Here is a 24,828-nt window from a genome sequence, read left to right on the forward strand (position 1 = left end):
GGGCACCCATAGTCCCAGCTACTTGGGAGACTGAGGCAGGAGAATTGCTTGAGCCCAGGAGGCAAAGGCTACAGTGAACTGAGACTGCACCACTGCACTCCACCCTGGGCAACAGAGAGAGACTCCGTCTAAAAAAGTAAAAATGGCACACAGTCCAATAAAATAGAATAGAGAACCCAGAAATAAAGCCAAATACTTACAGCCAATTGATCTTCAACAAAGCAAGCAAAAACATAAAGTGGGGAAAGGACACCCTATTCAACAAATTGTGCTGGGATAACTGGCAAGCCACACGTAGAAGAATGAAACTGGATCCTTATCTCTGACCTTATACAAAAATCAACTCAAGATGGATCAAATACTTAAATCTAAGACCTGAAACCATAAAAATTCTAGAAAAGATCATTGGAAAAACCCTTCTAGACATTGGTTTAGGCAAAGACTTCATGACCAAGAACCCAAAAGCAAATGCAACAAAAACGAAGGTAAGTAGACAGGACTTAACTAAACTAAAAAGCTTCCACACAGCAAAAGAAATATGTGTATGTTACCTGGATGGAAATGGAGGCCACTATTCTTAGTAACTCAGGAATGGAAAACCAACATCATTTGTTCTCACTCATAAGTGGGAGCTAAGCTATGAGGATGCAAAGGCATTAGAATGATACAATGAACTTTGGGGACTCAGGGGAAAGGGCGGGAGGGGAGTGAGGGATAAAAGACTACACATTGGGTACAGTGTACACTACTTGGGTAACGGGTGCACCAAAATATCAGAAACCGCCACTAAAGAACTTATTCATGTAACCAACCACCTGTTCTCCAGAAGCCAACTGAAATAAAAAATAAAATAAAATAAGCCTTAGGGGAGAAAATTGTTAACCTTGTTGCTTTTTAGAATATAAAGTCTAAGATTCTTTATCTTTAATTATAAATATAATAAACCAGTTATGATAAGGACATAAACTTAAGGGCAATCACAGAGAAAACGTGTGTATATAAAAAAGAGAGAGAACATTCTATGTGGGTTCTATTTTTATATATTCAGTTTTTTGACATCATAAGACTGTGTACATGTCTAGTTTATCTTACTATGAGAGCAAGGTCTTGATATTCTCCTTTCTAACTGTAAATAAGTTATTGCCATGACTTTTGTAGGTGATTTTTCAGCTTAGTGACTATAATTACTTTAAAGCTTGATTTCCTTCTTGTTATAGTAAACTGCAATAGTTTGAAGTAAATAAATAAAAACACATGGAATATTATTCAGCCTTATAAAAGGAATCTTCACTTGAGCCCAGTTTGAGACCAGCCTGAGCAACATACTGAGGCCCTGTCTCTACCAAAGATACAAAAGTTAGCCAAGTGTGGAAGCACCTGCCTCTAGTCCCAGCTACTCAGGAGGCTGAGGCAGGAGGATCTCTTGTGCCCAAGAGTTCAAGGCTGCAGTGAGCTGTGACTGAGCCACTGCACTCCAGCCTGGGCAACAGAGCAAGATCCTGTCTCTAAAAAAAAAAAAATTAAAACATAAAAAAGGAATCTTGACACATGCTACAACATGGATGAACCCTGAGGACATTGTGCTATGTGAAATAAACCCGTCATAGAAAGACAAATACTTACGATTCCACTTATGTGAGGTACCTAGAGTAGTCAAAGTCAGGAAGAAAAAGTAGAAGGGTGGTTGCAAGGGACTGGGGAGAGGGGAAAATGGGAATTGTTTAATGGGTATAGAATTTCAATTTTGTAACATGAAAACATTTTGAAGACTGGTTAAACAATAATGTGAATATACTTAACACTACTGAACTGTACACTTAGAAACAGTTAAGATGGTAAATTTTGTGTTTTTTTAACCACAATTAAAAAAAAAAAGATAACTAGGTTAAGGATTAACAAAATCCTCTCCTCTTTGACATGAGAATTTAACTTCTGTTACATTTTTTGGTTCTTTTCTTCTAGAAACCAGGTAACAGAGGTATGTCAACTACATTCCTAGGCAATATATCTTATGGGAAAAATAACTTCTGATTGGTAAACTAAATCTGAACTGCGAAGAACTATAAATGAATTATATATATAAGTACCTTATGGAGATACAAAACTCTGAGCTTCCCTGGCTATGGCATGTACCTTATGTGGCACCTGGAAGCTATGCCTATGAAGTTATAACAAGAGATATTCATTCCTATAGGGCATGAATCTTCTAAGCTACGGTGGCTCCTATGAATCTTGTCACCTTGCACCTAATCTGTCACTCTGGGGCAGCCAAAGAAGATAGCTCCCAGATAGCTACGGGGACTGCTATAAGGACTCTTCTAGAAAGAAACACCTAATGCTGCTCTGTTGGCAAGCTATGGTTCCTGTCCTGTTGCATTCTGAGTAGATGAGTGTCAAATGGGGCCTATGATAGTCTTACAAGTCTGAATATTTAGTTGAATCTAAGAGACCCTTTGGTGGATATTGCAACTACCTTATCTTTAAGTTGTGGTTTAGACATCAGTAGCTCTATGCCATATTCAAGGTGTGTAGGTTGACTTCTTAATCAAAATATTTTCCAATGATGCTTTTGCTAATGGGGAGTGGGAAGAGGAGGAATCCATTCTAACCTCCCAGTGATCTTGTATATCCAGAATAGTACAGTATTCTTTCTGTGGTGGTAGTTTTGCCTGCATCAATATGAGCCATAATTCCAATATTACGGATTCTGTTTAAAAGGAAAAAATAAGGTAGACATTACTAAAATTGTAAAACCAAAGTATATATGCTGTCCAAATTTCAAAGCTGGTATTTCTATAATTTATAAAACTGTAAAAACTAGAAAAATGGAAAACATTTAGAGTATATCCACATTATTAACATAGCTAAGTAACAAAAGGGCTAACTACAACCTACAATTCTGAGACTATCTTATATTCATTCTATGAAAAGTGTGCTGTTGTTACATTAAAAAATTTTAGCATTGAGAAAAATAGCTAAAATACATTATCAACATCTATTTAAAATTGGCTAGGGCAGAAAGTCATAAAAATTACAGCATTCACTCTTGTCCATCAGAGAAAAACTGCAAATTTTCGTGACAGTCTATGGAAAAGTGTGATATCAATGATAGTACTTACTTAGCTATGGGAGGATTGATGATGGAATGAAGGGATTTGATATCATTCCCTATTAAGCCTAATGAAAAGAAAGGTAAAATTGAACTGTTACATTTATGAAATTTTCCTTTAATTTATAAATGAAAGACTTTAAAATAACTTTAAGCAAATACTGTAATTCCAAATAAAGTAAATAAAGTAAAATTCAAGCTAAATAAATCTAAAATAAACTAAAATTTATTTCCTTGCAATGTATAGGGAAAGCTATGGATGACAATACAACAAGGTAAAAGTTTTAAACATCAAGTTTTAGATCATATCCTTAGAATAATACAGATTCACCCCAATCTCTGCCACCTACTTCACTTCCATTTACAAAACTGTAGAATTAGAATGCTCACAATAATAATCTTAAGGCACTGATCCTGAATCAAAGAAAAATTTTTAAATGCATAGTCCTATAAACCTGCCTTTTCCAGGGTTCGAAGAGCTAAGAGTGATCTTCATGTCAGTTGATAATGAATTATTATACAATGTGGAACTTGCCTTTCTCAGCAATCCCAGGACACAATACCTTTAAAGACAGCCTGGGAGGTTTCACTGAATAGAAGCTGTAACAATTTAATACTTTTGAAAGGCCAAGCAGTATTTCTTAAATTAAAAAGTCCATATGGTTTATTCTATGCTTAACATATAGTTTACTAATATTAAGAAGTAATTCTAAAGAAACAAGGCAGTTATATTGGTAAATTTAATTAAAACCCTCCTGTTATTTAAACCATTTCTCCCATGTTTCTATGATACAAAAAGGAGAATTTTACATTATTTTTGAAACTTCATGGTGGTTTGAAGATCAAAAGATAATCTATACTACTACAGTCAAATTCACATGAGCAAAATACAGAGACCTAGATACACACCAACAATGTAGCCCATTAAATTAATCTTCCTTGTAAGTCAACAGCCAATCAGTATTTTTATTCTATTATTCTCACTTGACAAAGACAGTAATGAGAACAGCAACAGAATTAAACTAATTTCACAGAGTCTACCACACACTTGCTTGTTTCAAACACAGAAAGGACATTCAAAAGTAAGTCAGCTCCTCCATCTTCCAGCTTTTGATGCCATGTATCTAACCTAAACAATCCCAAATACTTAACCAAACTACTTATAACAATCCTCAAAATAAATTATTCTAGTAAATCTCTCTTGACAGAAAACACTTGCATAAAAAAAGAAATAAACTAGAAAAAAATATTTCACAAGACCACTCTACAATTACATTCACATGTTAAAACTTCCAAACTAGCTACTAAAGCCACCATCCTTTCCTTTGCTCGCTCATTCGCATGTTCCTCAGATGAGGAGCACAGCTCTACTAGTATTTCCTTCTGGCACCTATCCGAATACTCCCACCCCTAATACTCTCTTGGAAATAGCCAAGAAGTAAAAAATGGTTACAGAACCCTAATAAGAGCGATTCTTGCAAACAAGAGAGAGAAAAGAGATAAAGCGAACAGCTTAGATAAAATTAGAAGACTCTAACATTTGTACCTGGTAGGGAACTGTAATTTCTTCCAAGCGGCACATGTGGCTTTAACCTTTTTAAACTTGCTCTTACTTTATAGCAGCATATATTCTAGTAAAGAGAAAAAGAAACGACATTAATTTTATTTTAGCATCACTTATTACAGTTTTAACATTGTAATTATGCTTTGTCAGAAGACAAACTATTTTGTATAGCTTTAAAGTAGTCCTAATTTATTAACTCCAATTCTTTTAAAAAGTGACAACCCAAATATATCCTAGGGGAAAGAATAAGGATAAAATTAATACTGATTTGCTATTTTGGGCTGACCTTAAAACAATGGTTCTCCCCAACCTGCAGCATTAGCATGGGCAGAGGGCTTGTTTGAAACACACGCTTAGGCTCCACTCCAGACAAGAGAATCAGAAACTCTTGGGGATGGAGCCAAACAATCTGTTTAAACCAGCTCTCCAGGTGATTCTGATAACTATAGTTTGAGAACCACAACCCTAAAGTTCCAAAAGTCAGAAGCTGAGAGAGTCAGAAAGGTTAAATAAGGTATCTCACCCAGGATACACCTTGGTTTTCCTCTGCATCTGCTGAAAGGTCTGTGCGGGGCAATGAGCTCTAAAACCATTAGATGTTTTCAGGATTTATTATAGTAGTTACACATTAGAATCATCTGGAAAGCTTCTTGAAGACACGGGTGGGGAGAGAAGAGGAGAACTGGAGGAGCTGGGCAGCGGCATTTTAAAAAATTCCCAGGTTGTCTCCAATGTAGCATTCAACTGAGAATTACTAAGTTAGAGCAGGTCTGCTTAAGGCCAAGCCTACCTCCCCCACCTTAGCTGCTTACCTAACCTTCTCGTGTTCTCACGTAGAGGCTGAATATTCTCCACCTCAGTTTATGCCCAGACCACTAGATACACATTTAATAGCTGCCAATATAGTTGGAATTGTTAGTGTATGTAATGATTTAGGGCCACCACAATCTGCTTTGTGTTTCATGAACTGCATATCTGTGCTATCTATATTATTTCTAGGTTAGTTACCAAGTTTCTGGCAATAATATGCTACTATCCTTAGAAAATATTTCCACTGCATAATGACTAGGATAAGACCCACTGTCTGTCACAGAGTGCATAGTCTGAAAGTGTCAGCAATCAAAGCACTGAAGAAAAACTGGGTAACTCCTTGTTCCACTTAATGAGATCACAAATGGAATATAGAAATATATCTTCTTCAAAAGGCTGCTCAGGTGATTTTAAAGTAGCAAAAAAAAAAAAAAAAAAAAACTGTAGACAGATGATAAGGCTTCTTAGGGTTACAGGTTCTCCACTACAGCAGTCATACCCTATCCACAGGGGGTATATTCCAAGACCCCCAGTGGATGCCTGAAACCTCAGATAGTACTGAACCTAATTACTGTCCATCAGAACATGTTTCTGTTCATGTCTTCTGCCCACAAATTGAATAGCTTTTCCATCTTAACTAACCTCTTATCATTAATGTGACCATAACTTTTGCAGTTTGAAGTATAACAGTAAAACTAGCAAAAATGTCTTTTTCTTCACAATTTCACGGATAGAAGATTCATTCCTATCATAGATCTTAGCAACCTCAGCATATGACTTTTTTTTTCCTTATAAAGCCAAGAATTTTCACCTTTTCACTTAAAGGGAACACTTTATGGCTTCTCTTTGGCATATCCAAATTTCCAGCATCACTACTCTTGTGCTCTGGGACCATGATTAAGTAAAATAAAGGCTACTTGAACACTAGCACAGCAATATCACAATCTGATAACCCAGATGGCTACTGACTCATGGGTGGGGAGTGTATACAGTGTGGATATGCTGGGCAAAGGGATGACTCACCTCCCAGGTGGGATTAAGTGAGATGTCATGAGATTTCATCACAATCCTCAGAATGGCACACAATTTAAAACTTATGAATTATTTCTGGAATTTTCCATTTAATTTTCAGACCACAGTTGACTTTGAGCAACTGAAACAGCTAATAGCAAAACCATGAATAAGGGGAAACTATTGTACTCCCTGTTAAGTCACTGAAGATAAAAAGAAATAACCCAAGCAAGCTTTAAAGTAATCTCTCACTTAGCTCTAGATAGAAGGGGTATTATTACGTTTGAGGTTTAATATCTCTGAAATATACTGAAGACGCGATAGTTCATAAAATAATTTATAGTGTTTCGGAGAGGATTCAGGAGTCAGACCAGAGCTTAAAGACTAAAACGATGTTCCTGAGACAAAGATCAGACTACCCAAGAAGTTGGCTTCCAACAGCTCTGCAGAAGTCAGCCAAAAGTAGTTTTATCAACCACTGTACAATTATGTTATACTTTGATGTTAAGAGAAACTTTATTTCATAAGAGTCTTAATCTATAGATACTTAACATTACATAGCACATTTTTTGTTAAAGATGTACATTAAGTGATGACATTCTTAGATATAAAACTGTACCCTTCCTTCAAAAACAACTGGCATTTTAGTACTCCATGAGACCAGCATTTAGCTACCACTGTTCTTTTACTTTTAAATTAAGGTAATTTCCTCTCATATTTCTTAATAAATTAAGGTAATTACTTTCAAATTAGTTTGGCTTGAAGATTTCCAAAGGTTATGACTCAACTAAGTCTGGAATCAACAGCTGATGAGATATACTGGGCATTTTAGGCAGTAAAGTAGCTGAGGCTGTTAAAGGACATTTAATTTGATAAGAAATGCTTACATTAATATGCACACTGGGTATTGTCTGATGACTCACTGCAAATATCCTCAAGTTGCTCAACATTTTGATCCTCCAAACAGTTATTGTCTGAAAAAATAAATATACAAAATTATAAAACTAAAGTTATGTATTACATGTCAGCAAGGCATATGTAAGTTAGACATATGTAAGGTAAAATCTATTACTTTTAAAAAGTTGGAATGATATTTTTAGCTACCAAAAATTCAATGCATCATTCAGAAAATGAAAATTCTGATTAAATATGAGAAATATGGTTCTTAGGCTTAAAATGTCCCTTTTTGTTAATGTAATGTTTAAAGGAAGACATGGAGATATATTAGAAATCAACTTATTGAAATTACAAAACACTGTATCAACCAAAATGCATTGTTATGTAAATGAATAGAATTAAGTATAAAAACTAAGAATCCACACTTGGTAATTTCTAATTGGCAGTAAAATTACTGGTTCATTTGTATATTCTGATTTTCCTACCATACCATGTAAAAACTAAATCATGTAAAAAATATATAAAAGTCCTCTTCCTCTCTGATTATAGAAACTAAGCATCTTTAATTTAAAAACATTTGCTAAATATTCACTATGTTTCAAGTACAATATCATTAGAAATCTAAGGACGCAGCTGAGACTGGGGGTGCTGGGGAGACAAACAGATCACGTTAAACCAAGTTTGTCCAACCCGTGGCCTGCAGGCCACATGCAGCCCACGATAGCTTTATATGCAGCCCAACATTGTGAGATTTTTTTTCTTGCGATGTTTTTTTAGCTCATCAGCTATTGTTGGTTACTGTTAGTGTATTTTATGTGTGTGGCCTAGGGAAACCAAAAGATTAGACACGCTTGTGTTAAACCATTGTGATCCACGTTATTAAGAAGATATGTCAAAACTCATTACTATTCCTAAGTCTGTTCTTTTCTGGATTTTAGCTAAGACACATTCACTACTCTTATTTAGAAAGTCATCTAATACTTTCATTTGATTTCCTAAACATATTTGAATCTGTTTCCTTTTTTTTTTTTTTTTTGAGACAGGGTCACCGAGGCTGGAATGCAGTGGCTCGATCTCAGCTCCCTGCAACCTCTGCCTCCTGGGTTCAAGCGATTCTCCTGCCTCAGCCTCCCGAGTAGCTGGAACTACAGGCATGTGCCACCACACCTGGCTAAAGTTTTGTATTTTTAGTAGAGACGGAATTTCGCCATATTGACCAGAGTGGTCATGAACTCCTGACCTCAAGCGAGCTGCCCACCTCAGCCTCCCAAAGTGCTAGGATTACAGGTGTGAGCCACTATGCCCGGCCTTGAATCCATTCCCTCTTCATGGGTAATGCCAAAGTTCAGGGCCTCATAGTCTCTCTACAGTTACGACTGTAATAGACATTTAATAGACATTTTCCTCTTCTTACTTTAACTCAGTGGTTGTCAAATACAAAGATAATTTGCACAACCCAGCCCTCCCCCGCCCAAGCCTATTCCTTCCCATTTATTCAAAAAGAATTTACTATGTGTCTGTCTACCCACTGCTTTCTAGATATTGGCGTTACTGCAGTGAACAAAAGACAACAATCTCTGCCCTCATACTGCCTCTATCCTAGTCAGGGGATAGAGACAACAAACAAAAGTAACAAATACAATACACAGTCTCTCCTATGATGATAAGTGCTGTGGAGAAGAATTAAGCAGGAAAGAATTGGGACAGTTAGAACTGAAGTAAAGAGATCAAGGAAGGCCTCATTCAAATAGTGACATTTAAGCAAAGACCTGAAGTAGATGAGGGAGGAAATTCGGGGGGTGGGGGGGTGGGCCGCCGGGAGGGGTGCATTACAGGCAAAGAGATTATATAACGTACTGTACCTAAAATATACAAATGCTAGTTATTATTTCTGGTTTTAAAGAGAATGATGATATCACCTTAGAAAATGGAGCCTTAAAAACTGCTTCAAAGGCCGGGCTCAGTGGCTCATGCCTGTAATTCCACCACTTTGGGAGGCCGAGGCTGGTGGATCACCTGAGGTCAGGAGTTTGAAACGAGCCCGGCCAATATGGTGAAACCCCGTCTCTACTAAAAATACAAAAAAATTAGCCGGGTGTGGTGGCGGGCGTCTATAATCCCAGCTACTTGGGAGGCTGAACCAGGAGAATCGCTTGAACCCGGGAGGCAGACGTTGCAGTGAGATGACATGGCGCCATTGCACTCCCGCCTGGGCGACAAGAGCGAACTCCGTCTCAAAACAAAACAAAACAAAAACTGCCTCAAAGCCGGGCGCTGTGGCTTGCGCCTGTAATCCCAACACTTTCGGAGGCCGAGGAGGGTGGATCGCTTGTACCCAGGAGTTCGAGACCAGCCTGGGCAACATGGTGAAGCCTCGTCTCTATAAAAAATACAAAAATTAGCCAGGCGTGGTGGCGCGAGCCTATAGCTCGCTACTTTTGAGGCTGAACTCGGAGGATCGCTTGATCCCGGGAGGTCGAGGCTGCGGTGAGCAGCGCTCGCGCCCCTGCACTCCAGCCTGGGCAACTGCGCGAGATGCGGTCTCAAAAAAACCCACAAAAACAAAAACAAAATACTGCCTCAAATCCAAGCACTAAGAATTAATGAAAGTATTCTTTTGGTACAGTTCTTTTTGTTCATCAACTGAATCACGTTGCAAGCTGTGAAGTAATTAAGGGAACTTTACTGCAACTGTGCAGTAAAAGGGTAAAATTGGCAGTGTATTCAAGTAGACGTATTTTTTCTTGTAGTGAATTACTTCTTGGCCTCTAGGGGGCCACTAAATACAAACCCACTCAGCATTTGATTCGGTGCACCAAAATGTCCTCAGAAATTTCTGGAATCAGTCCTGTACCTCCAAAAAAACAGAATGTTATCTTCGTCTTTTCTAACAGTTGCGAAAGCCCAGTAGTTCTATTTTTCTGTACACTAAGTTTTCATTCCTCAGCATCCTTCACAATCGTGCACACATTACACAGAGTGACCGGAACAAAGATGAGTCGCCCTCGCCGAATGACAGAGAAAAACTTCCATATTGAGCGAACACCGAAGGGAGTCCGGAGGCCTTGTTGTCCTCCTCCGTGGCTGGCTGTGTCTGTCGCAGCCTGGAAGGTCAGCAATACCCAGCGCGGGACAGGGTCACAGGCGTGCAATGTCTCACAGCTCGGAGCATTACTCACCTGGCATTAGGCCGCGTGCCGCAGGCCAGCTCGTCACCGCTGGGCTGTTGAAGCAGGAGGCGCGAGCCGCGCCAAAGTCTGCAAAGGCCTCAAGTCTCGACACCAGCCTAGACAAACGGCCTTGTACCTAAAGGAAATGAAGCTAGGATTTTTCCGCTCTGCCGCCTCAAGCAGCCACACCTCCACACTTCCGGCGGTGTACCGGCCAAATGCCGCCTGCCAGCAACTTCCGTCCTCCTAGCCTAAAAGCAGAAAACGGAGGCTCGGAACCGCTGCGTGGTTCTTGCTCTTCACTCGGCCGTTTTAAAGGGTGACCCTTTCCTGTCCCGGCCTGCGTGGCGTGGGCTTGTGGGTCTTTTGAGACGCGAAAATTGAGAGCGTTTTCGCACCCCAGGGGCTGCTCCTGGCGGCCCTGCGGCCGTCACCATGGTAAGGAGGATGCGTCGGACGCCCGCGACATACAGTTTGAGTTAGTGGGACCTGAGGGCTCTGGGGCGCTGGGGCAGGGGGGTGAGCGGTGGTAGGCGGAAATGAGAACTGCTAAGGGAAAAGGATGGTGGACTCCATGGGGTGGGCTCTGAGGAGTAAAAACAGCTTCACATTCGAGACACAGAGGGTATTTGCCAGAACACAAGCTTTGGAGCAAGATTTTACCCTGTCTTTTTTCTTTTTGATCCACCGCTAAGAGCACTAAAAATTACTGATTTCACCACAAGCGTGGTTATCAGCACCAGAGCCTAATGGGAATATGGTTGTGCTTTGTACAATCTTAGATGTTAATCCCACCCCTTTCATTTTACTGTTGAGGAAACTGAAGGCGTCAAAATGAAGGGGTCCTTGCCAAAGACCAGACAGCTAATGAATTGCGAAGCCGGACTTAACGGCCCAGATCTAACTGCCAGATCCTTGCTCTTTCTGTTAGTCTCTATCTTGCCTTTCTTTGCGAAGTGGCATTCCATACACCCTTCATGTGATTGCTGCAAAGTTTATGTGATAGCAGTTGGTAGCAGCATGGCTTGCTATTTGTTGCCTAACACTGTTCTCTGTGCGGGACTTGGTTTTGTATCATTTTTATTTTTGCAGCCTTAAAATACGAATAGACACGCCTGGCCTCGTGTTTAAAATAAAACGTGTCTAAAATGCAAAAAGCATCCCATACATTGCTGGTGAAATGAAAAATAATGCACTTTGGAAAACGGTCTGGCAGTAAACACGTCTCCACATGAAGACTTGCATGCAGTTTATTGCAGATTTATTCGTAATCACCCAAAACTGGGAACAACCCAGATACCTATCAACTGGTCAGTGAAACAGTGGTATATCCATACAATAGCATACTACTCAACAATAAACAGAATTGAAGTACCTATACCTGCAACAAATTGGGTGAATCCCAAACCAGATTCAAAAGGCTATGTACTACTGTTGATCCCTGTTTCTTTCTGGGAAAGGCAAAACTAGGGATAGGTATCAAATTGAGGGTTGGAAAAGAGGATTGACTTCAAAGCGACATAGGGAATTTTAGGGGGAAATGGAAATTCTCTATTTTGATTGTGGTGGTTACAGAACTGTGTAGTTAGTAAAAACGTAGAACTTCGCGGTGGCTCACGCCTGTAATCCCAGCACTTTGGGAGGCTGAGGCGAGCGGATTACGAGGTCAGGAGATCGAGACCACGGTGAAACCCCATCTCCACTAAAAATACAAAAAATTAGCCTGGTGCGGTGGCGGGCGCGCCTGTAGTCCCAGCTGCTCCGGAGGCTGAGGCTGGAGAATGGCTTAAACCCGAGAGGCGGGGCTTGCAGTGAGCAGAGATCGCACCACTGCGCTCCAGCCTGGGTGACAGAGCGAGACTCTGTCTCAAAAAAGAAAAGGGGGAAAAAATAAACTTAGAACTGTATGCCTAAAAAGGACAGGTTTTACTGTGTGTAAATTATGCTTCAATAAAACTGACAAATTTTTTTAATGTGAAATGAAGATGTTATTTAAAAAGCAAATTATGTCAAGGAAAAAAGATACTGTAATCAGTTCATCCCTTTTGTGGTCCAGTAGATTTTGGAACACTCCCTACTGAGATTATTAGAAATGTAAGCCCTGATGCCTCATATCATTCAAGATCAAAATTTAGCTTACATCATGTGAATAGACTTAATGGTGCAATAATCATTCAAGTAAGTGAACATTTGGATGAAACAGGATCTTTATGCTGTGTACAAGCAAGCATTTTAGAATAATTGTCAGTACTTTTAAAAACTAAAATAACATTTCTTGCATCATTATAGCCACAGAACGAATATATTGAATTACACCGTAAACGCTATGGATACCGTTTGGATTACCATGAGAAAAAGAGAAAGAAGGAAAGTCGAGAGGCTCATGAACGTTCAAAGAAGGCAAAGAAAATGATTGGTCTGAAGGCTAAGCTTTACCATAAACAGCGCCATGCTGAAAAAATACAAATGAAAAAGACGTAAGTGGTCTCATTTATTTGTCATAACAAATTAACATCTTTTGAGTCATCATTATTAAAACAGATAATTTTGAATCTTTTTTCCTTCTTGGTAGTATCAAGATGCATGAAAAGAGAAACACCAAACAAAAGAATGATGAAAAGACTCCACAGGGAGCAGTACCTGCCTATCTGCTGGACAGAGAGGGACAGTCTCGAGCTAAAGTACTTTCCAATATGATTAAACAGAAACGAAAAGAGAAGGCGGTAAGCAGTAACAATTGAAGTCTTTGTTTTGTTTAGGAGAATTACTTAAATTCAAATTTGAGGTTCTTGTTTCTTGGTTTAATTTCAAACATGAAGTACAGCTATTATTCCCACTATTTAGATGTTGAAGTCTTTGTAAAATTTAGTAATAAAAAAACTTGCTTTCTCATCATAAGGTTTTAAAATTTAAGTTTTAAAAAAATTATTAGAATGACATGAAATTAAAAAGCTGATAAGGAGTGAATTTCAAATTCAATATTTGTCTTCCTGTTTGAAAACCCACAATGCTGTGCAGTCATAAAGGAAAATACAAATGCTTCTTTGTGCTGTCCTGTAGTGCCAAAATTGGTTCAAAAGCAGAATGGTGGAAAACTGAGTTATCACAAAAAATGTGGCTTTTTAAAACACCTGTGAATAGATTAGCAGAAATCCAGATAAAAGAATCTATATTTAAAGAATTCTTTCTACTGCCTTACACTACTTCAGTTTTTTTCATAGAATTTGCACTCAAGGGAGGCATAAAACATCTGGTGAGGACTTTGTCTTACTATTAATGTAATCTACAAATCCATTTCAGGAAGAAATACAGACATATTAAGAGGTGGAAACACTCGTCCAATGTTATGCTATTAAACATTAGTAAACACATACACTGCTTATAGAAGTCACCATCGACTGGGCACAGTGGCTCACGCCTGTAATCCCAGCACTTTGGGAAGCCGAGGCAGGTGGATCACCTGAGGTCAGGAGTTCAAGACCACCAGCCTGACCATATGGTGAAACCCCACCTGTACTAAAAATACAAAAATTAGCTGGGTGTGGTGGTGTGTATCTGTAGTCCCAGCTACTCGGGAGGGTAAGACAAGAGAATTGCTCGTACCCAGGAGGCAGTGGTTGCAGTGAGCCAAGATCGCACTACTGCACTCCAGCCTGAGCAACAGAGCGAGACTCCATCTCAAAAAATAAAAAATAAAAAAAAATAAAAAATCACCACCACATTACAGGTGGTATTTTCCCACCCATAACACAGCAATAAGATTTTTAGCTTAAGTCAACCATTTATTTAATGTACCCATGATATATAAACTTGTTCTGTTTAATTTGCAGCTTATGAAGAGACAATACAGAACTCTAGAGTAACAGTTGAGCCAAAGATGGTTAAGCAAAAAAAATAGATCTACTGCTTTGTACAACTAAAACATACTTGACTTATTCTCATTGTCCTTTAATAACAATATAAACTTTTAACTGTGGCATATTTTTAGGGAAAATGGGAAGTCCCTCTGCCTAAAGTACGTGCCCAGGGAGAAACAGAAGTATTAAAAGTTATTCGAACAGGAAAGAGAAAGAAGAAAGCATGGAAGAGGATGGTTACTAAAGTGTGCTTTGTTGGAGATGGCTTTACAAGAAAACCACCTAAATATGAAAGATTTATCAGGCCAATGGTAAGTCCTTGGAAGAGTGTAATGACTGAAATATTAGTTCACTTTGTTAAATTGGATCAAGAACGTTATAATTTCCTGAAATTCTTTAAATTGATGTGGAACAGATTGGAAGATTTTTACGCTATTTTTGTTATTTTAAGTTAGTGATATAAGTTATTTAGTACTTTTCCCACTAGTTAAGAATCTTCAGCCGGGTGCACTGGCTCACACCTGGAATCCCAGCACTTTGGGAGGCTGAGGTGGGTGAATCACCTGAGGTTAGGAGTTCAAGACCAGCCTGGCCAACGTAGTGAAACCCTATCTCTACCAAAAAATACAAAAAGCAAGCTGGGTGTGGTGGCGGGCGCCTGTAATCCCAGCTACTAGGGAGGCTAAGGCAGGAGAATCACTTGAACCTGGGAGGCAGAGGTTGCAGTGAGCCGAGATCACACCACTGCACTCCAGCCTAAGCAAGAAGAGCAAAAATCCATCTCAAAAAAATATATATATATATTTTCAGCTTCATAAGAGATTTGAAAAAGTAGTGTCATAAGACATTGTCAGTAAATTCTGACTTTTAAACATATTAGAATCTTCATTTTCTTTATATTTTCCTCATTCAACTAGTGATCTGCTATATGCCTAATATTGTCTAGGTCTCAAAACACTTCTTGTCTTTGACAACAGTTCGAAAACTTGACTAGGACTGTTTTGTAAGAGTCAGTTTCAGTTTGGTAAGGAAAGTATCCAAATGCTGTTGAAAATCATTGAAAAGCCAGGCACGAGCCTGTAATCCCAGCACTTTGGGAGGCCGAGACGGGCGGATCACGAGGTCAGGAGATCGAGACCATCCTGGCTAACACTGAAATCCCGTCTCTAATGAAAAAAAAATACAAAAAATTAGCCGGGCATAGTGGTGGGCGTCTGTAGTCCCAGCTACCTGGGAGGCTGAGGCAGGAGAATGGCATGAACCTGGGAGGCAGAGCTTGCAGTGAGCAGAGATCACGCCACTGCACTCCAGCCTGGGGGACACAGCAAGACTCTCTCAAAAAAAAAAAGGAAAAGAAAATCTTTGAAAAAAGGAAGGTAATTTAATATAGCTTAATTTCTGTTGAAGGCAGCAATAGTAATATGACCCCAAACTTCCCCACCCCTGGGGAGAAACATAATTGAAGATGTATTTTTGCAAAATCCCTTCAAAGAGACTGAACTATTCTCTGTTAGATACACAGCCTCAAAAAAACAAAGTATCAGAGAGAAGAAAGTTGCAACATGCCCAAATCCTAGTGTTCAACCTAATTTTTTTTTTGTTTTTGAGACGGAGTCTCCCTCTGTCGCCTAGGCTGGAGTGCAGTGGCACGATCTCAGCTCACTGCAAGCTCCGCCTCCGCAGTAGCTGGGACTGACTACAGGCGCCCGCCACCATGCCTGGCTAATTTTTTTGTATTTTTAGTAGAGATGGGGTTTCACTATGTTAGCCAGGATGGTCTCGATCTCTGTGATCTGCCCGCCTCAGCCTCCCAAAGTGCTGGGATTACAGGCATGAGCCACCGCGCCCGGCCAACCTGAGTAATTTCTAATAGATTAAAATATTGGCAAACAGCCTGTTTCTGTAAATAAAGTTTTAATGGAACACAGCCATGCCTGTTCATTTACATATTGTATAACCCCCACCCCCAGAATTGAACAGTTGTAACAGAGGCCATATGGCCTGGCAAAGCCTAAAATGTTTCCCTTTTGGGTTCTTTACACAAAGTGTTTGCCCACCTCTGGATTATATCATGGAATCGACTTGTTTTGGTTTCATATTCATATTCTGAATATATTTTTGTAGCCTTACCAGTTCTACAGGGAGAGAATATACAAGTCAGGCTACTCTAGGTTTTCTGTAGTTTCACAGATTTGTCATTATGAATTAATCAGATGGCATCCTGAATGGTGTCAGTTTCTTACGAGCTTCATTAATGAATCTGTTACTAAGAAACTGATTTAGTGTTGTTTTCTCCCCATCCCCATACACACAAAAATCAAGACTGCAGAATGTTGTGATGTTTGAAGTACTACACCCTAAAAGACCCTATTAGGTGACTGGGTGATTCCATAACCAGTTTCTGTAACAAAGACCTCTCTGGGCCTTCTCCAGTCTCATATTACCATCAACCTAAAGAAAGCTAACAATCCACTCCTTTTTTCATCATGGAAGGTAGCTGAGGTATATAAAGACTTGGAATCAGGATATTTAGGTTTGATTCTGTTTACCACTCACCGTTTAATCTGGAAACAAGTCATTTAACCTGCTGATCCTTGTTACATCATTCAAAAACAGGAGAGAGAGAGATGTGTTTGTTGTGAGGTTATTGTGTTTACGTGAGCCAGTTGTGAGCTAGCATAGTGGCCTGGTATATGTAAAGTCCTTAGTAAGTCTAAGTGTAGATGACTAGACAGTAAAAATCTGAGTATGTTGCTAGGTAGCTGTTACAGGGCAAAAAAAAAAAAAACTCTTCGGAGGCTAGCTGTGGTGGCCTGTAATCCCAGCACTTCGGGAGGCTGAGGTGGGTGGATAGGTTGAGAGCCCAGGAGTTCAAGACCAGCAGGCAACATGGCGAAACCCCATCTCTACAAAAAAACCACAAAAATTAGCTAGGCATGGTGGTGTGTGCCTGTAGTCCCAGCTACTCAGGAGCCTGAGGTGGGAGGATGTCTTGAGCCCAAGAAGCCCAGGATGCAGCAAGTCAAGTCATGCCACTGCACTCTGGCCTGGGCAACTGGGCAAGACCCTGTCTCAAAAAAAAAAAAATCTTAGGTATATGTGTGGGTGTTTGCCCCACATATTTATACTGTAACCATCAGGTTTTTACTTTGTAGAACATATTTTATTAGCTGCTTTAAGATGACATTATGCAACCATAGTTTTTTGGAGATGGTTGAAAAAGATAAGCAAAAACGACCACTACTTATCACTGTTAACATTTTGGACGTGAACATTCTTATGTTGTGTTTGACTTACTAGGGCTTGCGGTTCAAGAAAGCCCATGTAACACATCCTGAACTGAAAGCCACCTTTTGCCTGCCGATACTTGGTGTAAAGAAGAATCCCTCATCCCCACTGTATACAACTTTGGGTGTTATTACCAAAGGTACTGTCATTGAGGTAAATGTGAGCGAATTGGGCCTTGTGACGCAAGGAGGCAAAGTTATTTGGGGTAAGTGAATTTTTGAATACAGGGCTGTTGCTGTTCTGCAGTACTAACAGAAATACTCTTCAAGTTGATGTATTAAAATACACAGCAAATTTTTTTAATGCAGTAGAGCTAAGTTAAAACAATGTAAATCAGATGTAAATCTTTAGTAAAAAATACCTTATAGAAAAAGTAGTTATAAATACAATTGTTTTAAAATTTAGCTTACTAGTTTTAGTTACCTAAGGTGTAATACATTCTGTTAGATTTATTTTGATCCTTTTTGGCCAAGCGCAGCAGCTCACGCCTGTAATCCCAGCACTTTGGGAGGCTGAAGGGGGTGGATCACCTAAGGTCAGGAGTTTGAGACCAGCCTGGACAACATGGCAAAACCCGTCTCTACTAAAAATACAAAAAAATTGGCCAGGTGTGATGGCAAGTACCTGTAATCTCTGCCATTGGGAGGCTGAGGCAGGAGAATCACTTGAACTCGGGAGGTGGAGTTTGCAACGAGCTGAGATTGTGCCACTACACTCCAGACTGGGAGATAGAGCAAGACTCCATTCTCAAAAAAAAAATTTTTTTTAACCTTTGTAATAAAAATTATTATAAGGGAAGCAGAGGCAAAGTTATAACTAAGAAATATTGTAAGAAAATAGAATAAATTAACCATGAGCAGAGCAAGGGAGGCATGTATCAAACATATTTTAAAAGCGAGGTCAGCTGACACGAAGTATTAGCCAATGACTTAAGATGTTTTCTGTATGAAAAAATTTCTTTTGCCATAAGTTTACAAACATTGTGTAAATACTTCTTATATTTATATGCTAACATTAAGAGAAAATACCTATTAAATTTAAAGAAATAGAACTATCTGTCCCACACAGGTAAACTGATAACTAATTGAAACTGCCAGGAGTGGTGGTTCAGCCTGTAATTCCAGCACTTTGGGAGGCTGAGGCAGACAGATCATCTGCGGCCAGGAGTTCAAGACCAGCCTGGCCAACATGGTGAAACCCCATCTCTACTAAAAATACAAAAATTAGCCAGGTGTGGTGGCCCACGCCTGTAATTCCAGCTGCTTGGGTGGCTGAGGCAGGAGAATCGGTTGAATCTGGGAGGCGGAGGTTGCAGTGAGCTGCAATCGTGCCATTGCACTCCAACCTGGATGACAGAGCGAGACTCTGTCTCAAAAAGTAATAATAATTGAAACTGATTTAACACAGTTTAGTTCATTCTGTTAATGGGATTCTCCTGACCTCCCAGAAATCACGTAGAAGCTTCCAGGCTTTAAAAAGCCCCCTTGCTATCCGGGCGCAGTGGCTGACACCTGTAATCCCAGCACTTGGGGATTCCAAGGCAGGCAGTTCACTTGAGACTGGAATTGGAGACCAGCCTGGTCAACATGACAAAACCCCGTCTCTACTAAAAATACAAAAAAATTAGCCAGGCATGGTTGTGAGTGCCTGTAATCCCGGCTACTCGGGAGGCTGAGGTGGGAGAATCGCTTGAACCTGGACCTTGCAGTGAGCTGAGACCATGCCACTGCACTCTGGCCTGGGAGACAGAGCAAGCCTCCGTCTCAAAAATAAGTAAAATTAAGATATTCTGATCCTTTTTAATAAAAATTGTTTATTACAAGGGAAGCAGATGCCTTCGAAGTTATAACTTAAAAAAAAAAAAATTGTAAATAGAATAAATTAACCATGAGCAGAGGAAGGGAGGCATACAACAAACGTGTAATCGCAATAGATCAGTAATAAAACAGAAACGTGTCATGCACTAATTTTAAACGCCCTCATTTGCTTAGTTTTCCACCTTTAGTACCAGATCCAACTACCAGATCCAACTTCTTTGAAAGGGAAGAATACACACTACAACTTCTTCAGTGATTGGCTTTTACTTCATGTCAGCTGACCTCGGTTTTAAGATACGTTGTTACCTTGACTTGAAACTCATTTAAAACTTGATACATTTTCCGGGAATAATTATGTGAAAAAGTGACAATGCTCAGGTCAATCCACAAAAGCCTGTTAATGCAGTGTACTAATAACATGGAGCTGACCATTATTTGCAAAAACACTATTTATATGAAAATTGTATTCAGAACTCGTTCTTAAATGACTGAATTTTGTAAAATCTCATTTATCCTTTACAGTTCATTTCTTACTTATTAAAAGTGGTAATTAGTAATATTCTAGGCATGGTTGGGCGCAGTGGCTCAAGCCTATAATCACAGCATTTTGGGAGGCCAAGGCAGGCAGATCATTTGAGCTCAGGAGTTCGAGACCACCCTGGGTAACATGGCAAAACCCCATCTCTACAAAATACAAAAACAAAAAAATTAGCCAGGCAGTGGCGTGTGCCTGTGGTCCCAGCTACTCAGAAGGCTGAGTCAGGAGAATCGCTTGAGCCCAGGAGGCAAAGGTTACAGTGAGCCGAGATCACACCACCGCACTGCAACCTGGGGAATAAGAGTGAAACCCTGTATTAAGACAGAAAAAAAAAGGGGGGCAAAAGTTATATTCTTTAAAATTAATTTTTATTAGCTAACAACCCTCCCTTTTCCCTTTTTTGGTTTTGTTTTCCTTAGGAAAATATGCCCAGGTTACCAACAATCCTGAAAATGATGGATGTATAAATGCAGTCTTACTGGTTTGACAGCAATTTCATATATAATTATCGAGGACTACACACCAATTGAGAAAACTGCCATTACTGTGATGTTTCTGAATACTACCGAACAGCCATACATGTCTGCAATGAAGAGATTTATTAAATTGTAAACGTTAAAATGGTCCTGTTCTATAAATGGTCTTTATTTTGAAATCTGTCTAGACTCCATGTTCATAAAATTGAATGATTGAAAAAAAGCAAATGTACAAATACCCTACTTCATCAATATCTGCATTTGTGTGTGGGTATTCGGTAATTTCCTGAAAACACCACCAGTGTTCGTTGAAAATGCCTTTCAAAAAGGTTAATACACAATTATGTGTCTGAGAATTTAACTGAAGTATCTTCTACCTCATTAATCATTAATCCTAAAAAAGGTAGCATTAATACAGATGTTAAGTTTACAGTGTTTACACTAAAGTATGTGAGAAGACACTAAAAAGTTCAAAACTCTCAGAGAAATCTTTTCACCTGTGAAATCCAGTACAGCAAAAGGTCTAGTGAATTACATTCTAAACATTTTCATTTCATTTACCATGTGTAATAATACGTACTTGGCACTATTTTCTACTTGAATCATGAAAATGAAAAAAATATACTAAAGTCTTTGTACTTTCTTAGCATTTTCTGTATTCTAAACAGTATATTTATACTTTCAGAATGGTATTGAGAATTAGTTTAAGTAACTCCAGCTAAGTTTTAAAAGGAAAAAGAAGACTGCACTGATTCCTTGAGGAGAAATTTATTTGCAGTTACTTAGATGATGTAAGAAGGTAAGGTTTTAGGGTTGTAACTTGGTGAAAGCACTTTTGTGATCTGTTATATGTTGTGGCTTATAAGGGTGGCAGTATATTACATTAATCTATAATCACCACATTGTTTTAAATTGTTTATTTTTTTTTTTTTAAGAAGTCTGTCTTCAGAGTACAACCAATGTGATTAATTGTGCCTTTAACAAAGTCATTCAATGTCTAAACAAGTTCAGTATCTGAAACATCTTCATGAGGAAAACAGAAGGAAAAGAATTTCAAAACACAGACCAGGAAACAATCACAAAATATAGGTTTAATTACTACTTTTAAACTTAAAAAAAAAGGAAAATAAATATAAGTACTCCAGTAAGACTTGCTACTCTGAATAATGTAACATTTTTTTCTAAGTTCTATAAATATACTAGAAGTTTTAGAACACAGACACTTAAGAAAGGCTAGTTCCTTGGAAATGGCGATCCAGGATGATACAATCACTTGATGACAGAAGGTAAGCCTTTCTTACAGTTAGATTTTAGCAGATAATTTTGCCACTAATATAAATGGGTGATGTGTGGATCACAAGTTCTACAAGGCGAATAAAAATATTGACTCCAGGTAATTTCTGGATACTACAAAAATGAAGTTTGCTTGTTTTTTTAGAACCAAAATTACTATCTTGTAAGGTACAAAGAAAGCTTGATATTAAGTATGAAAACATAAGCATAACACTTGTAACTAAACACACCCATGAAAGACTAGATGACACCTGAAACAATTTCCAAAATACTGTAACACAGATGAGTAATACTAGTATAAATTCTTTATTTACATTAAGATCTGTTTCAGTTTGCTGGTGTGACCAAACCTTAGAAGGTAATCCCAAGGGATAAAGCAGAACGTAAGAGCAGATATTTAGATATTAGTACAGGCTCAATTTGATGTAATCATAAACCTTCAAGATTTCTAGTCACTGAAACCCCATTGTAAGTAGTGTTCTGGAATCTGCTAAAAGTAAATCTTTAATGACTAGATGTTTTCCTTACCATCTACACTGAATGGAAATACCATGAATATAGACACATTTTAAGTAGAAGACCGACGTTCTAAATCATGCTGTTTGATTTTATAAAAAATCATAATAGACCCTCTCACCTTTAAAAGTTGTAGAGGAGCTTTGTAATAAATTCTTAAATATACTAATTTCTGTGATGTCTAGCAATTGAATAATTTATAACTTGAAAGAACTAAAATACTGCTAATAACCATCTGCTTTATATTACACAAGGAAATATACACGTATGTACACAAAAAGTGAACTTCCTTCACAAACAAATAAGTTCACAAAGGACTATGTATAATTTGACTGGACATTCAACAACTAGACTAGCTGGTTGAAATCCCATTTTCAGTCCCCTGTAATTGTGAAATTTTTTCTAATGCCTTGCAAAAACTACAGATAACTGATTAAATTCATGTAGGTTCCTTATTGAAGATAAACTGGTATAAATTCTATACTCAAGTTACTGAACATGAGTTAGGTTTTTCCAAGTGATCTAACTTTTCCTTTTATAATCTATAAATCCCAAAATAACATTTTCTGTCAGAGATCATCTGTAACAGAAGTGTTCTTGTGTGCTAAACAAAAACCTTAGAAATTGCTTAGAATTCACTTACTATTTAACCCAAACAAGTTTAACAAGAATAAGTTTATACTGTTAGCCCCCAGTGGTCATATATGATTAAACATTTTTTGTAAACTCAACTATATTCACACATCAAGAGTTGAGCCAGTGAGCTCAATCTTTAAAAAACTACACTTGCTTAAAGAAAGTCTTTTAGTGCTCACTTCAGCAGCACATATACTAAAATTGGAACAATACAGGGAAAATTAGCATGGCCCCTGTGCAAGGATGACACACAAATTTATGAAGCGTTCCATGTTTAAAATAATTTAAAAAGAAAGTAGTTTAAACAAACCCAAGTAAAAATAAAATATCTAAAAGTGTTGTTTTCAAATCTAAGAAACGAAAAATGTAAAGGTTAAGAATTTACTGAATCTTAACAGAATATTTCCCTTTGTGATACAGAAGTTTCTCATAAAATGTATAAAACAGCATAAATGGTAGATTAATAGTAGTCATACTTTTTTTTAACTTAGTATTAGATCTGTTGAGAAAATAAATGGCCAAAGTGCTTTAATTTTCATTTAGTATGAAATAATCTGGCTTACCTCTGACTAATAATTAAAGAAAACATAGAATACAGGTGTTCAAAATCTAACACAAATAAGAGGGTTTACTATTTTGTCTGCTTAAAGATTTTAACTAATTAGATCGAAAATACCAACATCCCCAAACAAAATTTATTGACATGACATCAGCTTACTATAGACTGAATAAACTTTCAACATCAATCCTTAGCTATCTCAAATAATGACACAGTCGTAATGTTTCTTTTGTGTAAGGATCAAGATCAAGCTATTTTTAAAACTAAATGGTCTCAAAACATTCTCCAGCTTAAGTGCAAACTTGAGTACACATAATATTTCCCAAGAGTAGAATTGTTTTTAGAATATCTTTGGATTCTAATAACCATTTTGTTCATTTTTAAATAAATTACAAAAATTAACAGTTCAGGGTTTTTTTTCTTCAAATTTTCCTAGGCCTTTGCTATGGCAACACAACATACACTTAACAGGCCAGCTTGCAACCAGTACTCACAGTACAAATCAAAGGATGACTGAAGCCTCTTCCAATTTGATTGAAGCCCTTGTAACCATAGCTCCCCAAGGCAGTTTTACCCCTGCCATGTAGATCTAACATTGTGGAGTGCACCTCCAAACCTACCCAAAAATGGACATCAAGGGCATAAGCCAGCAGGCAGGAAGATCTGTTGATTGGAGAATCACTCCATGAGTTAGAGAAGTGATGAAAGCTGTGGGGGAATAGAAATAAGACTGTAGTAGAATTAGGGAGGTGGCAAGATTTAAGGAGATGCCTTAGGAAGGAGCCTCATACTTCTGAAATATAGATGTTAACTGGGTTGGGATAAAAGTAAAATCTCCAGCTTAATTTATCTGTCTGATCAGGACCAGAAGTCCAAATTAAACTATGTCTCTAAATTATAGTTGTGATTTTTACCTGATTAAAGGTGAAAGTGAAGTCTAAACTTCTAGGCATCTGCACATATGCAGACAAAAATTATAGCAAATACTTCAAATGAAATTTTAAATAATTAGTCCCCACATGCCACAGTTAAATCCCTGACAGTACTGTTAACATCAGATGATAGAATGAATCAGAAACAGATTTTATGTGTACCTTTCCATAGTGAAGTCAAAGGAAAAAAACGCATCTATATCTAGGATTAAGAGGCCAAAACCAAAATATCTTCATGAACATTTGACCGTAAGTTTGTTCCTGTTTTTGTGCTCTCGTTTACTTGAAGTTATATTTATTCTAATTTATTGACACTTTTGTTTAGGCATGCCTACGTTTTAAAAAATTGGTGATT

The 24,828-nt window shown here is 38.2% G+C and overlaps 2 protein-coding genes and 1 non-coding gene across 6 annotated transcripts in view; 2 read left to right on the forward strand and 1 right to left on the reverse strand.

Moving 5' to 3' along the window:
* Nucleotides 1-11,007, reverse strand: part of GFM2 (G elongation factor mitochondrial 2) — a 48,809-nt gene extending 37,802 nt beyond the window's left edge. For 2 of the 4 annotated variants that reach the window (XR_004056343.1, XM_010363318.2), the window contains exons 1-5: nt 10,571-11,007; nt 7,382-7,468; nt 4,656-4,740; nt 3,120-3,177; nt 2,610-2,707 (exon numbers count right to left, since the gene is read on the reverse strand). Coding sequence is in view for 1 of the 4 variants with exons in the window: in XM_010363318.2 (XP_010361620.1) it covers nt 2,610-2,707; nt 3,120-3,177; nt 4,656-4,740; nt 7,382-7,444 (304 nt within the window). In the remaining 3 variants the exon portion in view is untranslated. Of the gene's footprint in view, nt 1-551; nt 595-2,473; nt 2,708-3,119; nt 3,178-4,655; nt 4,741-7,381; nt 7,469-10,570 lie in introns of those variants that run through there. The other 2 variants (XM_010363325.2, XM_030927258.1) reach the window with 2 other exon arrangements.
* On the forward strand, nt 10,864-20,716 carry NSA2 (NSA2 ribosome biogenesis factor). The gene is made up of 6 exons (XM_010363335.2): nt 10,864-10,999; nt 12,851-13,038; nt 13,134-13,284; nt 14,550-14,729; nt 17,719-17,911; nt 20,481-20,716. Exons 1-6 carry the CDS (start codon nt 10,997-10,999, stop codon nt 20,546-20,548), a joined length of 783 nt encoding a protein of 260 aa, XP_010361637.2. The 5' UTR covers nt 10,864-10,996; the 3' UTR covers nt 20,549-20,716.
* Nucleotides 20,717-23,153: 2,437 nt separating this feature from the next.
* LOC115896590 lies at nt 23,154-23,260 on the forward strand. The gene has a single exon (XR_004056510.1). It is a non-coding gene; the product is annotated as a U6 spliceosomal RNA (small nuclear RNA).
* Nucleotides 23,261-24,828: the final 1,568 nt, after the last annotated feature.

Source organism: Rhinopithecus roxellana, chromosome 3 (assembly GCF_007565055.1).
Source record: "Rhinopithecus roxellana isolate Shanxi Qingling chromosome 3, ASM756505v1, whole genome shotgun sequence".
NCBI classification, from domain to species: Eukaryota; Metazoa; Chordata; class Mammalia; order Primates; family Cercopithecidae; genus Rhinopithecus; species Rhinopithecus roxellana.